This window comes from Megalops cyprinoides, chromosome 1 (genome assembly GCF_013368585.1).
Source record: "Megalops cyprinoides isolate fMegCyp1 chromosome 1, fMegCyp1.pri, whole genome shotgun sequence".
NCBI classification, from domain to species: domain Eukaryota; kingdom Metazoa; phylum Chordata; class Actinopteri; order Elopiformes; family Megalopidae; genus Megalops; species Megalops cyprinoides.
This window is the reverse complement of record NC_050583.1, coordinates 28,124,863-28,139,262: the sequence shown is the minus strand read 5'-3', so window position 1 is coordinate 28,139,262 and position 14,400 is coordinate 28,124,863. Positions and strand designations below refer to the sequence as shown.

The 14,400-nt window shown below is 38.9% G+C and overlaps 2 protein-coding genes across 2 annotated transcripts; one reads left to right on the top strand and one right to left on the bottom strand.

The window, feature by feature from the left end:
* Positions 1 to 1,243: 1,243 nt before the first annotated feature.
* On the bottom strand, positions 1,244 to 7,526 carry pdia2 (protein disulfide isomerase family A, member 2). Its single transcript, XM_036544196.1, has 11 exons — positions 7,272 to 7,526; positions 6,476 to 6,682; positions 5,261 to 5,394; positions 4,714 to 4,851; positions 4,467 to 4,583; positions 4,217 to 4,342; positions 3,871 to 4,065; positions 3,354 to 3,474; positions 2,886 to 3,067; positions 2,638 to 2,773; positions 1,244 to 1,570 (listed from the first exon to the last, which is right to left on the bottom strand). Exons 1-11 carry the CDS (start codon positions 7,516 to 7,518, stop codon positions 1,503 to 1,505), a joined length of 1,671 nt encoding a protein of 556 aa, XP_036400089.1. The 5' UTR covers positions 7,519 to 7,526; the 3' UTR covers positions 1,244 to 1,502.
* Positions 7,527 to 9,221: 1,695 nt separating this feature from the next.
* LOC118779161 (pentraxin-4-like) lies at positions 9,222 to 12,892 on the top strand. The gene is made up of 3 exons (XM_036531149.1): positions 9,222 to 9,359; positions 9,994 to 10,801; positions 12,255 to 12,892. Exons 1-3 carry the CDS (start codon positions 9,222 to 9,224, stop codon positions 12,890 to 12,892), a joined length of 1,584 nt encoding a protein of 527 aa, XP_036387042.1.
* The last annotated feature ends 1,508 nt before the right edge of the window (positions 12,893 to 14,400 follow it).

Genomic DNA, 14,400 nt, shown 5'->3' with positions numbered 1-14,400 from the left:
CAAGCAAAATTAAAGTCAGTGACAGATAATATGACTGAAACAGGCGTTGCAGCAGGAAGGTGGATCTACATTAGATATATCTAGATATATCTACATCTACAAAGAATAGCAACAGGAGAAGGGGAAACGATAGTGGTTCTGGGATTGAATTACAAATGGTGCCCATCCGCTGTACGGTGCCCTTCAGCAAATGTGTTTTATCTGGACTACTTCAGTAAATTTCCAGCTGTATAAATGAAAGTTCCAAAGTTCCAAGTCCCCTTGGAACATCTTCGAAAAAGGCATGTGTTAACTAGATATAAAATAACGCACCAGAATTATTAGAACAGCAGGGGTATAGCAAAACGTAGAGGGAGCAGCAAGGAGCAGCACTAACAAGTAGAGGATTAGCCCGACCCTGTAAGGGAAACAGGAGCAGTAGCTACATCTGTAGCTGTATGTGCAATTAGTATGCAGGTAACAGAGCACAGAAAAACAGAACAGAGCAGGGAACGAGGAAGCAGCAAAGGAACAAGAACAGGAAATAGTACAGTGCAAAGAGTGGCAGAGATAGGTAGAGTCCTAAGAGCAACTGCAGTCAGTGATAGAGGTAGCTGATGTCAAAGCTGAACATGGTGTCAAAGCTGAAGTTCAACTGAACAACAATAACAACAATAACAACAACAAGACATTGTTTCTGGTGTGGTAATGGATTGATCAGCTCAGTTTGTTTAGCATTCATAGGAGTCTAGAAAACCTTTATTTTCACCAGAGAGTACAGCAGGGATATGAAAGCAAATGGGACACATTGACAGAATAAACCACATTTGGAATGTCATGAATGATAAGCCTCAAAAGTAGGCACATAAACCTGAAAAACTACAAGGAGGAATGCTGTGTCACAGACCTTTTCTTACAGGAAATGTTTTTGAGGACAAGAGCTTATTTCCATCAAACAAACAGAAAAACAACAATAATTTACCTTGAAATTTTCAGTTGACATTCTAATTGAATCATGAAATGAATTTAATGTGTAACCACAACGCACAAATTTGACAATGAATCACCCAGACACTATTATGTTGGATTTGCAAATCATACATCCACTAAATGGCCCTGATCCAGAACTGGCCTGGATGCCTTTTACATGCTTTAAGCAGTTGTAAGTTGGTTTTTTAAAAATTCCAGTGGTTGCATAGCTAAGAATCCAAGTATTTGTGTTGAACTTGTTCAGCATGCCATGCCAAGGTATGCTGTGGTCTGTACTGTCTATTCTGTCATCCATGGCATTTAACTATCTGTTGTCCTGTGTCATCAAACTGCATGATTTTGTTCAATCAATGGATTTCAATCTTTGGGGTGCGAAAACGTAATGCTGTTAATACAGTCCTGCATTAGCTCTCAAGATAAATATTATACTTGGAAAACACAAATTTAATATAAAATATTATTGACAAGAAACGTGTCTCATGTCTACTTTTAAAATTTTCACTTCAAATGAGGAGGTTGTTTTCAAGGTGGAATCACAGCTCATCCTTCGTTGTCTCATTAGATTGCTTAGGTGCTTCTGTTTTGGACTCCTCTGTGGTCTAGAATGAACCAGAGACAGTAGAATATTATAGAGATTTAGACTGATTTAGAGAATGATTTTACATGTCTTAATTTAAGGCTTTGGATTCCTAATTGTTTCACTTTCACAAGACAAATATACAATGCATGTTATATAATTCAAATATTTTAAAAATATAATTGAAATATCAGGAATGCCCACATTCTGTACATGTGGATCTTTTGTGAAAGTGGTCTAGCATTATTTTGAATTACACACCTTTTTAAAGCTAGGCCGAAACATAAGAATGCAGTTCATTCCCTATTGGATTTGTTGCCAGGAGCTGGGACCTCATTACATGACCGACAATACAGCAAAGGATGGGAAACCCCTGATTCATCTGTGTCCCAGTGGTGAAGCTCAGAGTTATGTATAAAAATACTGCCAGCTATTTATTTGCAGACATGAATGTGCAACTGTCTTCCCAGTAGGGTAACATCATTTCACCTCTCAGAGGGGTAGTTGAACTGTTTGGTTTTGTTTTAATGAAAAAAAACATCAAGCATGGAAGTGCTGGCACCACACACATACTTGATAAGTAAATGGAGGCAATCAGCTCAAATTAATGTATGAAAATATTTGAAAATGCATACAATACTAAAATACTGAGTGAAACATGGCACTCAACAAATGTTTTAAATCCTAAGAATACTGTATAGTATTAGAGATTAGCATAAAAGAAGAAAAAAATCAAAATGTGCAAAATATCATCAACTTCATGAAACTGCAGAAGCAATGAGGCATTTATCTTGTGGAGGCATAGAATGCAATGTTGAGATATGTCTGGTGCTTGCTGTATTACAGGCAGTACTGATGTATTCCTATTTCTGCTTCTGTTCTGCTTCTCAAGACAATTTCATTCAAATACCCTTGTGCTTGGATACAAAAATTAGTTAACGAAGGGGCTGGTTCAGTTCATAGCTAACTGTCTGTAAGATACATAATCGTAACAGATTTTGCCCTATGCTATATTTATTCATTCTGAGTTTACATCAAATACTAAGGTTTACTTACCTGTCCATCATCTCCATCATCTTCCTCTTCCTTCTCCTCATCATCATCATCATCATCGTCGTCATCATCGTCATCATCGTCGTCATCATGAGGCTCCTCTGGCAGCACCCCTCCATTATCTAGAAACTTGGAGAAGGTTTCTAAATCTCTCTTGCCATTGTAGTCTACAATCTGTCAAAAGACATAAACCATTGTGAGAATGCACATGAACGCGAATGGTAATTTCCCCGGTTATGACAATTTTCAGTCATTAAGATACATGCTCCTCAAAGAGCATGCTCACCTTCCTTTCTGACCCAGCTGGAAAGTACTTAATGGTGGGGAACCCAGACACACTGACAGAATCCACCTCGTTGGCAGTGGAGTCCATGTTGGCTATGATGATGTCCTCACTGTCTTTATATTTTTCCGCCAGTTTCTCCCAAATAGGTGCCAGCTCCTTACAGTGTGCACACCATGGTGCATCTGTCTCAGGACCAGGAGATAATGAGAGATTATTAATTATTGTCTCACTTTCAGACAACAATTCCATACTGCTTTTCTCCATAGTACAATCACAATAACTTCAGCACAGATGTTATTGAGCTTGACTTTCAGACACAATATTCCATGAAATCTAGATTACTGAGGACAGCTGCTTCTGTGATAGATGCACAATTAATATGTGGTAATATGCATTTCCTGCTTTGAGCCCCTAAACATCTGGATCTACCAAGCTGTGTAAAGACCTGAATATAGGCATTGGGCTTACAGAATTCAACAAAGACTTTCTTGGTTTCATCAAAGGCCACTTGTTCAAAGTTTTTGCCTACAAGGACCTTGACAGGGTTCTTGTCCCAATCCTCAGGAATCTCCTGACTCATCAAGTGATGCTGGTAATAGGGAGAAAAATTGAGAAAAGTGGTGAACACAGCAAACGTGCAATGCATTAGACATTCTAGAGGAGCACGTACAGCATGGACAAGCATCTTCGGATCATCAGCATCATAAAGCAACTATTGAATTAACATTCAGATTCCTGGGTTCACCACATTCTTCATTTGAATTTCATGTTGATCAGATGTGTTGCATTTGTTAATGCAACACACCACTACGGATGAAGACATCAATGTGGCCTATTGATACCCTGACATGTGTTCTCCTGCTTTAGTTTCAGGAATATGACATTGCAGTGTTACATTTCAGTGTTTAAATTAAAATGGTCGATACGTCTGACTATCTAGGCATAGTGAGAATGTTAGAGGCAGTAAGCGTGCAGGGTGAGCTACCTTGACTGTCCCATCCAGCACTCCCTGACAGAAGGAGCGGAGGGTTTCAGCAGTGATGCCCTCACCGTCCATTGCATACTTTTTCACTGTGTCTGTGTTAATGAGCCGAAGTGTTGGCGCATCCTTCTCTGTCAGGCCAAAGTACTTCAGCACATGAGAAAAACCAGCAGTCACATCAATCCGAACAAACAGCACCTGAAAGGAAAAGAACAAAGTATCACAACCAAAGTACCTTGATTTCTCTGCTGATCTCCTTCTCCTGTATGTGTGTGTTAGTGTTGATCTTTCTGGCACGAACTTTTGATTTGGAGTTGGATGGGCCTACAAGCACATTTGTTTTCTATACCTTTCCTTTGAACTCTGGGGCTACTCCTTGGTAAGTTTCCAGTATCTCTAAGTGTTCCTCTTCTGTTGAGTTGATGAAGAGCAGTAAGTGGTTGTGAACTTTGGAGCCAAAGATCTTCTCTGCATTCTGGGAATGGAGAGAGAGACTATTATCACGTTTTTTTTTTTTTTTGTTTTTTTAACAATCGACAAACTCATGGGTTTGTGCTCAGCTGCTTCTGCTGCCTACAATACAGGCCTAAGTGACAAACCTGCTCATTGAACTCAATGACAAGCTCCAGGCTGTTGGTCTGTATGAATGCTGTCAGGTCATCTTTGTCAAGTTTTTTGCCTTCTGAAATTTCATGGTCTGCACGTCTGTCATCAAACTGTAAATCCAAACATAGCAACATATGATTTTTTCAATGGAGTTAAAATGCATGGAAAATACAGAAATGTACATTTGTCTCAATAAATGTTGTTCCGTTTGTATCATTTTAATATCATTTTTATGCATACCTTTTTGAATAATACAACAGTATTCTCTTCCACTTCGTGTTTCTTGAAAACATCCGGACTTGAGGTGATTCCAAATGTGACATCAACCATGTTGACTGCAACTTCATAAAAAACCTTCACATCCTCACTGTCAAGGTCCTGGAAAGAGAAATTGACAGATGCCTTCATAATATAAAGTTTCAGACATGGAATGACAGAATGACTTAATAAAAAGAAACACATAGTCACAGGGAATAAAATGACAAAAACACATGACTTAATGCAACATTGCTTTTCTTTTCTGTTGCTGCAATAAGAAGGGATTTAAGTAGCAAACAACTTTTAATAAACTTCCATTTGAATAGCTGGATACTGTATTTCTCACTGAATTTCTCACAGAAGCATACAACAGCAGTGCCCTAACTGGGAATCCAAACAGCAACCTTTCATTTAGGCACATTTCTTCAGTCACTACTGATATACTGTACACATGATAGTCAAATTGTAAATGAGCTGAATTTTCGATTTTAAATTTAAGCGGACATTTTTTTTAGTCCGTAGCACTTACAGTGAAGAATCCAACAACAACAACATTATGTGCATCGATGAGCTCCTGAGCATCTGTCTCACTGTCTAGGATGATGGCACTTGGCCCAGTTCGCCTCTTCAGCCACTGAACTATTCCTTTGGCATTCCTCTTTCCTGGAGCACACAGAGGAAAACTTTTTTTTTATTAAATTGCATGTAGTGTATATACAGTTGAAGGAAAGATTTGAGATTTATGTAATAAATGTAATGTGTGTAACACACATTGACTAAATATATATTTGTATGTCTGTCAGTGTATGGGCATGTGTGTATGCCTGTGTGTGTGTGTGTGTGTGTGTGTGTGTGTGTGTGTGTGCAGTCACACATAAGAAATCCAAAAACTGGTTATGGAATATTAAGGTATGGAATATTAAGGTATGTAAGATAGCAAAAGGAAAAAAGGATCCACCATCAACAAAGGATATATACCCTCACCAGGATACATTATATAGGCAACTTCGATTAAAAGATTGCATACATTATTCTTGTGCTCTTAATCTGACTATTCTGGAATTTGCACCTAATCATATCCATTAACCATGAAGTTTGCTGCACAGACCTTTCTATATTCATGGGATGAATATGTTGCCAGGTATCATAGAGTATATAATATGCAGAAGGGAAAGTTTAGGTATAAGGCTCTTTTGGGGTGCAACCTGTGGTTGAGCATAATGACAAAAACGACAAATACAGAAACTGAAGAAAAATAAAACAGATATTATTAATATATTATAATTGTATCCTACTAACCAGCCTTTTTGAATATGATCGTTTCGACTGGTACATTGCATTATTTCAATCCCTCAAAAACGTGTCATTGTCAAAACAGTTTTTTTTGTCTTCATTCTGCCCTCAGCCAGTTACACACACGATTGTAGTTTTGACATTTAAAAAAATTGAAGCAGATGTCGTTATGTTAGGGCGACTTCCGATTCAAACAGATGCTAATCCCATAATTTTAAAGAAAATCCATTCTAAAATACAACCAAGCACATGTTTGCATAAATTCGGATAAAAAATTTAATTACTAATAATAACTGAGAGATTAAAACATCACAATATAATGCAATCAATTAATAAAGAAAACTTTGCTCTGTACGTTTATACACCTATTATTATTTTTATCTTGTTCTTCTAGGCTAATCAATTGGCTGTTTTAGCATCTACAAATTCGACAATCCAAATATAGGCATACCGTTGAAGGCAACGGCATTTTTTCTGTCACCATCTTTGAAGAATTTTAGGGTGGGAAAGCTGCCAATATCAAACTCTTCTGCAAGTCCCTTCTCCTCAGTGGCATCCACTTTAGCCAATCGGATTTCTGATGATTCATTCTTCAGAATTCCAGCGGCCTCAGCATACTCTGGCTCCAGGGCACGGCAATGTCCGCACCAAGGCGCATCTGTGTGAATATTCAGGCAAAACATCCATCACAGCAGAGTGTCTGGTGTATGTATTTTAAAATGTACCCACTTCAAGCCAAGGAGCTTTACATTAAATTTTCCATTTGCATGAAACAGTACCTGGACCGAAGTTAAATCAAATTTGCAAATGAAAGATAAAAATGCAAATGTTGCTGAAAGCACCTGTCACATTATAATTCAGTATGAATTTTTTCCAGTACAGTTTTATATGCATGCTTATCCTGGGAAAATTTGCATCTGCTCCACCAGTCAAGGCCAGGTACACGTCACGGTAGATAACCACGGCACGCTTATGGATGGGGCTCTAATTATTTTAAACTTCCCTTAGAATTTAAAGCTATCAACAATCCTTTAAAATTTTCAGAAAATCTAGAAATTTTCAGGTTCTACATTGCCTGTAAAATACAAGGTGTCCCGTTCATGCAGGTAAAAATATTGCATAGTGCTATTGTACTTAATCATATATACATATTACAAGGGAACAAAATGCATTACAAACACACAAAAAATGCAATTTTCTGCAGCCACTCAATAGGCCCCTGTCAAGTAATATTATTTTATACTTACAAAATTCAACTAGAAGGAACTTGTTTTCACCGAGTGCTCTTTCGAAATTATTTATATGAAGAACCATAACATCCTTTTCTTCCAATATCTCGTTTGTTTTCTCTTTTCTCTCAGATTCTGTGTCCTCTTCAGAGTCTTCTTCGTCCTCTTCAGACTGTTCTTCGGCAGTCTTCTCAGACCTCGTGGAGACCAAAAGCCTTGACGAGACCAAAGCCAGAACTAACAGTAACAGGTGGAACTTCATCATCGCCGACCACTCCGCTCTAAATTCGAGCTCAACTGTTGCTGTCCACAGGCGACAGTGCTGATAAAGGGGGTAATTTATGACGAGTCATCCAGGTACTTGCGTGTAGAGTTCCTACTGGTTTCAGAGTGATTACCCATCTTTTTTAACTGCCAAATTTCTTCTGATATATCCAAGCCTGCCAAACTGCCACTCTCCAGGACATGAAGTGTTAACAAAATGACAAATGGACCATTTATACCTTTTTAAAAGTCAGAGTAACGCTAGCACAAAGCATATACCTTTAGCTGTGTGCAACAGAAAACAATTTCAATATTCAAATGATATTATAAAATAATCGATGATCATAAAGTAAACTCTATACCGTGCAGTAAACGCATGTCGGGGACGTCCATGCAATATTTATCATAGTGTACTGCGTAACTACTTCAGTCCATTTTTCTTATGATTAGGCTGTTTTTGTGGGAAGGATATTTGCACATTGTGTAATGAGTAAAACTATTTATGGGACAGTGGCTTCTGTTCATGATCTTTGTCTGCCTGGTCGATCTGATCATAGACGGTTGGCCTCATGTGGCTTAAGCCGCAGAACTGGGGAAGTTACCGTTGCCTTTCTCTGCACACGTGTCCCAAGCTTAGTTTGTGGTATCATTTCTCCCTTATCTTTTTTGCAGAGAAGCACAACCGTCATACAGGCCATTGGTACACGTACACCGATTCAGGATCACGGAATTTATTGACCAATTTGCATTTGCATACCTGCACATGCATATTTCTTCCGTCTTGGGTGAAATTACTGGCTGTTATTGACAGATACACAATAGTATTTGATATAAATAAATCATTAGTCCATTATTAGTCCTATAAATAGTTAGGTCCAACTCGATAATCCAGCTATTGCTTGATCCTGTTGGTATTCGGTTTAAACCCTGAATAGTACAATTTACAGTTTGGTATTTCGCAGACGCTTTTAAACCAAATCGACTTACAATTAGTGCATCAATCAGGTATGGCTAACTACCTCATAAGCAAAAGATTGCAGTAGGAATGCAAGTTAATTATTTACAGTACCATGCTCCTGTATATCCTGCAACAATAAAACAGAAATCTGCAAGATTTTTTTATATACCATACAATATAAAAACATAACAGAAAGGTTATACAACAGGGGACAGGTGGATTCTGAAAAGGTGGGTTTTCAGGCTCCTGCGGAAGATGGCGAGTGATTCCGCAGTTCTGATTGGGTGAGGGAGGTCATTCCACCACCGCGGAACGAGGGCAGAAAAAAGACGTGGCCGAGTGGAATAGTCTATTAAAAAGTATCTAAGTATCCATTGTTTTAAACCACATAGCATTTTACCTAAAATTAAATCTTGTTAATGGTTTTTGTTGAGTGAAAATGCAATATTTTTTTTCAAGGTAAATTAGTGCGTCTTTAAAATCGTTACCAACAAACTCCAACACACTCCCTGTGTGGGAGGAAATGGTGTTCTTTGAATGGAAACTCTAAATTGTGATTCCATGCATGTGTGTATGGAGTCTGCTAAAGCCATCTGGTTATGGGCAGGCCTCCCTGTTCTCCTCAATGCATTTTCAAACAAAGTCTGGGAAATGATAGGAGGGCTGTAAATCACAGGTTACAGAGCAATGCCAAGTATAAAGCTCCTGTAGTTCGAGTTAAAACCAGCCACAGATATACCTTCAACATGATCTGCAACAGAGGAAAAGTGGGCTTCCTCCTGATTTTGATGTACCTTCATACTCAGCCTGTCTTTAGACATGTCGGAGCCCAGAAGCAGCCGAAGAAGAATTTTCTTGACAGACTGAAGAGGTTGGATGAGCAGGTCAGTGGTATTTTGTGTCGTACAGACTGTTATGTACACGTACATTGCTATGGTGTGTTATATTACTGGTTACAATGGCTGATAGCCACTTGGGACATTTCACTGATCTCTGTGTATCTGAATTATAATGTTTGCAGTACTTCTCACGTGGATATAAAATTTAGTGCATTGTCTGTATTAATATGCAAATGCAAGGTGATTTTTTGCTGCCTCTCACATACTCCAAAAGGGAGATTGAATTGAAGCCTTTCTTTTCCAGTTTTTCTTGAAAGATTATTAGACCAGCATTTAACCAAATGCCCAGTTTTCCTTTGTTTCATCATCCAGGGCTGTTAATTTACCTCAGATTAAAAATACATTTTACCTTAATAAACATTCACATAGGCAGTAATAGTAGTTAAAATAGTAGTTAAAAAACTGATGAAGTGAACAGTAGACTTTTCCGCGCATTGACAGGTCTAATCTGAGTTTAGAACAATTTTATTATATTAGGTTTGTTTAAGTAAACTGTCATCTTTCAGGAAGAAATTGTCATATTTACATCATCTATTGCAATCAAAAAATCAGGCTTCCTGAGGTTAATCGGTTCTACATAACCAACTGAAGAATGTTTTCTATTTAATCTATTCCACAGTTTCGGAGGTTCCAAGAGGACACTGTTAGCCGTCTTCAAGATATTGCTAACAAATTCAACCTCCCGTCTAACATTAATGACCGTTTCCAAGTCTTGACAGCTCAGTACCAGAACATCTCTATTCTGCTCAATGACTTCCAGATCACAGCAGCCAATGACCTCAGCAGCCTGAAGTCTTGGACCAAGAAACTGCAAAGAAAGACGAGAAACCTAAACCTGAAGTTGGCAATTCTGGAGAGAACCCTGAATGACCAGAAGAGGATGACACTGAAGGAGGCCAAAAAACAGAAATTGCTGCTGTTCAATCTCACCCAGCAGGTCCGGGATCACAGAGATCGTATCGGTTTCATCTCTGCCAATCAGAACGAGATGCAGGGTGGGTTTAGGGGCCTCCAGGATGCCCTTAAAAAGCAGCTGGACATGACAGCCCGGCTGCAGGAGCAGGTGAAGGCCCTGCTGCAGAAGAACACGTTTTCCTCCAGAGGTTCTTCAAGTTCTGGTGATCCTCTCATCTCCAATCGAACACCCCAGAATCCACCTTCCAGAATCCCAACACCAGGCCTGGAACAGGGCCGTAGGAGCCCCCCAAGCAAGAAGAAGATCCACCTAAAGCCTTCCAATGGGAAGAGGGTGAGGGACAGATTGCCATTGCCCAGGCCAACTCAGCCATATATGAGCGCCCAGAACAAGCCCAAGACAAGGCCAGGACCTAAAATGCAGAAGGAACCAGATGTATATGACTTGGCCCAGCTTCCTCTGAGACACAGGATTCCTCAACACCATCATAAATCAAAGAAAACTGGCGCAAGTATGTTTATCTTCACTATCTGTGTCTTCAGCGCACAGAGAATGGATATCCACTCTAGCTGCATTAGTGGTATTATTCTATTTCTTTAATTTTCATGTTACTGCTAAAGGCTATTACATTACATTACAGGCATTTAGCAGACACTCTTGTCCACAGCAACTTACATCAGTTACAGTTTTGTTTATAATGTTATCCATTTACACAGCTGGATATTTAGGCAACTGTGGATGAAGTACCTTGCCCAAATGTACAGCAAGGTACTACACTAATGCCCCACATTAGTGTAGTACCTTTCCATCTCTACATAATGAGTGGGCATACTGTAGAATAACGGATGAACCTTCGGTGAACTGCTTTTGTGAAAAGTCTTTAAAAAATGATTGCAATTATTTAGGAGTTAGGTGCAGAGTTTCATATTCCTGGATAGTTTCTGAGTACAGAAATTCAGCCATCTGATCCAACCACAGATAATACTTATTTGCATGTGGCCCCTTGGAACCTTAGGATAGTTTATCATCTGAAAAGCAATTGTCAATTTCTAAATACATTTAGTGCAAGTACATGAAATGCTGCACAATTACCTTGTGATAATGAATAAAAATAAAAATGCAACAAATCTATCAATTATATTAATATATGCTGGGGAAAAGTACATCTGAGACATACTGTATATTAAGCTACATTTGGACATAGGAATGAGAGATCTGATTACATGAAGTAAGGCTCCATACAAAAGATGTGCAATGCATAAATGATTATGAAAAGTCATTTGTGTGTTACACTTGTAACAACATGTGCTTTTTGCATAACATTGGGAGGTGTGACAGAGTGCTGTCACTGCAGTTAAGTATGGAATATGTGAGGGACTCCTCTGTGCGTGAAGCGCATGGGCATGCTTCCCGAAGGGGAGGGCAGTGTGACAGAGTGCTGTCACTACGGTTGAGTATGTGCTCTGACTGCCATACCCATGAGCCTGGCTCTTTGGTGTTACAGTCAAGCTGCAGTTTTGGTACCCCCTAGACCTGGGTTCGAGGCCAGGTGGGGTGACTGCTCTTGTTGTTCGCTACAGGAGGGTTGGACTTCTTGACAGGGGAGATGAATATTGTGATCTTTTTTTAAATAAACACATTTTATCCAACCGTGCTTAAGTTCTAATCAAACATAACAGAAAAATGACCAAATGTCAAGAGCAACCAATGTTTTTTTCCATTTTCAAATATTGCATACTAGTTATAACAGTATACAGTAATAATAATACTGATAATAATATACAGTAATGAGAATGACAACAAATCAGAATGAGAACAAATCATCCTTTTTTGAGTGGGCTTACTTCTTTATAAAAGTAATTTAACAAATTCAACGTTAGTATCAATCTATATGGAGGGATTCTGTTGTTCAATGTTTACCATTTTCATGTGCAAATAGTTCCTTGTTTCTTTTTATTTTATAGTTTGCAATGTGAATTCCATGCTACATTTCCCCTCCAACTCCATTCGGAATTATGTCACCTTCAAGAAGAGCTTCCTGACTGGTATCCATGAGCTGTCCATCTGCACTTGGCTGAAGATAGATGTGAGTTATGTCGGCACATTGCTGTCCTATGCCACGGAAGAGAATGACAACAAGCTAGTCCTGTATGGTCGCTCCAGCAAGCAAGGGAGTCTGGACTTTGTGGTTGGAGATCCAGCGTATCGAGAGTTGCCCGCTGATAACCTCCTAGACAGTCGTTGGCACCATCTTTGCATCATCTGGTCATCCATAGAAGGCAGGTTTTGGCACTATACTGACCACCGTCTCATCTCCACGGGCTCCAAATTCCAGAAGGGCTATGAGATCCCAGAGGGGGGTTCCATCATCCTGGGGCAGGAACAAGACTATTTAGGAGGCGGATTTGATGAGGCAGAAGCCTTTGTGGGCAGGATGGCGGGTTTTATGGTGTGGAACCGAGTACTGAGTCCGGGTGAGGTGTCTGGGATTGCTACGGGGAAAGGCATCCCCAGGGGAACAGTCCTCAGTCTGGATGATATAGACCAACTGAATGGCTCAGTGCAGCATGTGAACTGTCGGTGTCTGGAACACTGTATGTAAGCGGATATTACCAAAGCAGTCATCCGAAGTTTCAAACTGTCATGGATTAGGAAACACACAGGAAGCAGGACAATACCAAAAAAACAGCATGTTATGATCTTGGCTAATGTACATCATGTACCAGGAATTCCAATGCACAAAATTGCTATATTATCTTCACATTGTAAAAATTAGGTATAGTTATTTAGAGTGTCGAAAAAATAACGATGATTTGTATTTCTATCAAAGGTGATCAAAAAATTGTGAATGCAAAGAGGTGAGGCAATAATAATAATTTATAATTACCATGGACATTTTAAACACAATGGTGGATAGCTAACATTAAATCATAGAAAGGAGTCTAAACATGAGACTCGAGATGGCAGCTTAAATACTACAGCTCTCAATGGACATCAGCATGTTTTGTTTTCCACTATTTTATGTGTCATATGCAGTTCTCAACAGTGCAGGTGTGCCAACCTGTGGTCATGCTATATTTAGTCAGAATTTTTCCCGTTGCAATTTTGCTGGTTTGTTACCCTGGAATGTTGAAAAATTATATGATACTGCAGTTTTCATTTCCAGAGAGGTAGGAGTTTGTGAAAATAATTGGTGGATTACATATTACAATAAAACTGAAAATCAGAGGAACTTTAATTTCATAATTTAACTGTGGATGATGCACATCGAAATTGGAGCTCTTCCAGCCCTTGGCTCAGGGAAACCATGCATTGATGTTAAAGTGGTGTCCGTGAGTAGTTTGAGGTGTGGGAGCTATAATGAATGAATGATATGGAAGCTTTCCTTCATAATTATCTTTACTGGTTAATTCAAACAAAACAAAGTGAAATGAAGGTCAGTGAATTTGTGAGAAAGTGTTTTTGACCTGGGGACTAGGCAGCAGTATTTTATGATTTGGGAATTTTGCTTCACAATGTAATTTTCTTGTTACCTTACTATGCTGCAGAATGAATCTGAAGATCCTGCAATGCTTGTCTTGTAACAAGGTTCTGAGGTTTCCTGCAATCCTGGTTTTAAACTTGTAATTCCTTTGGAATTCACTAGGTACCTCCATGATTGATGAAGTAGAACAAGGTAATTTGCTGATTGATAAGATAATCAGACATCGATTTGAGGTAGTCCCTACATTGTGTTTGCAAGACATGACAATGGAGGAAAACTGAGCAATTTGGGAGCCAACTTTACATTGTTAATACACCTCCATTACAAAAAGATACATATCAAATTAAATGTTGAGATTACAATAAACATTTTATATGAAATACTATTAAAAAAGAGCAAGTATGCAAGGAGGACGAATTAAATGCCTCATTGAGATGATTAAGTTAGCACAACTGAATGATTGTGTTCAATGTGACTTCATGAGAAAGTTGTATCAGCTTCTTGGTGTGAGAGGCCTGAATTAGAAGGAACATAGAGACCCACATATAACAAGTATGTGTTCATTTGAAATGTCTGCCGCACTGGACCTGAGGAAGGACCACCTGCAGCAAATTCTGCATCACACC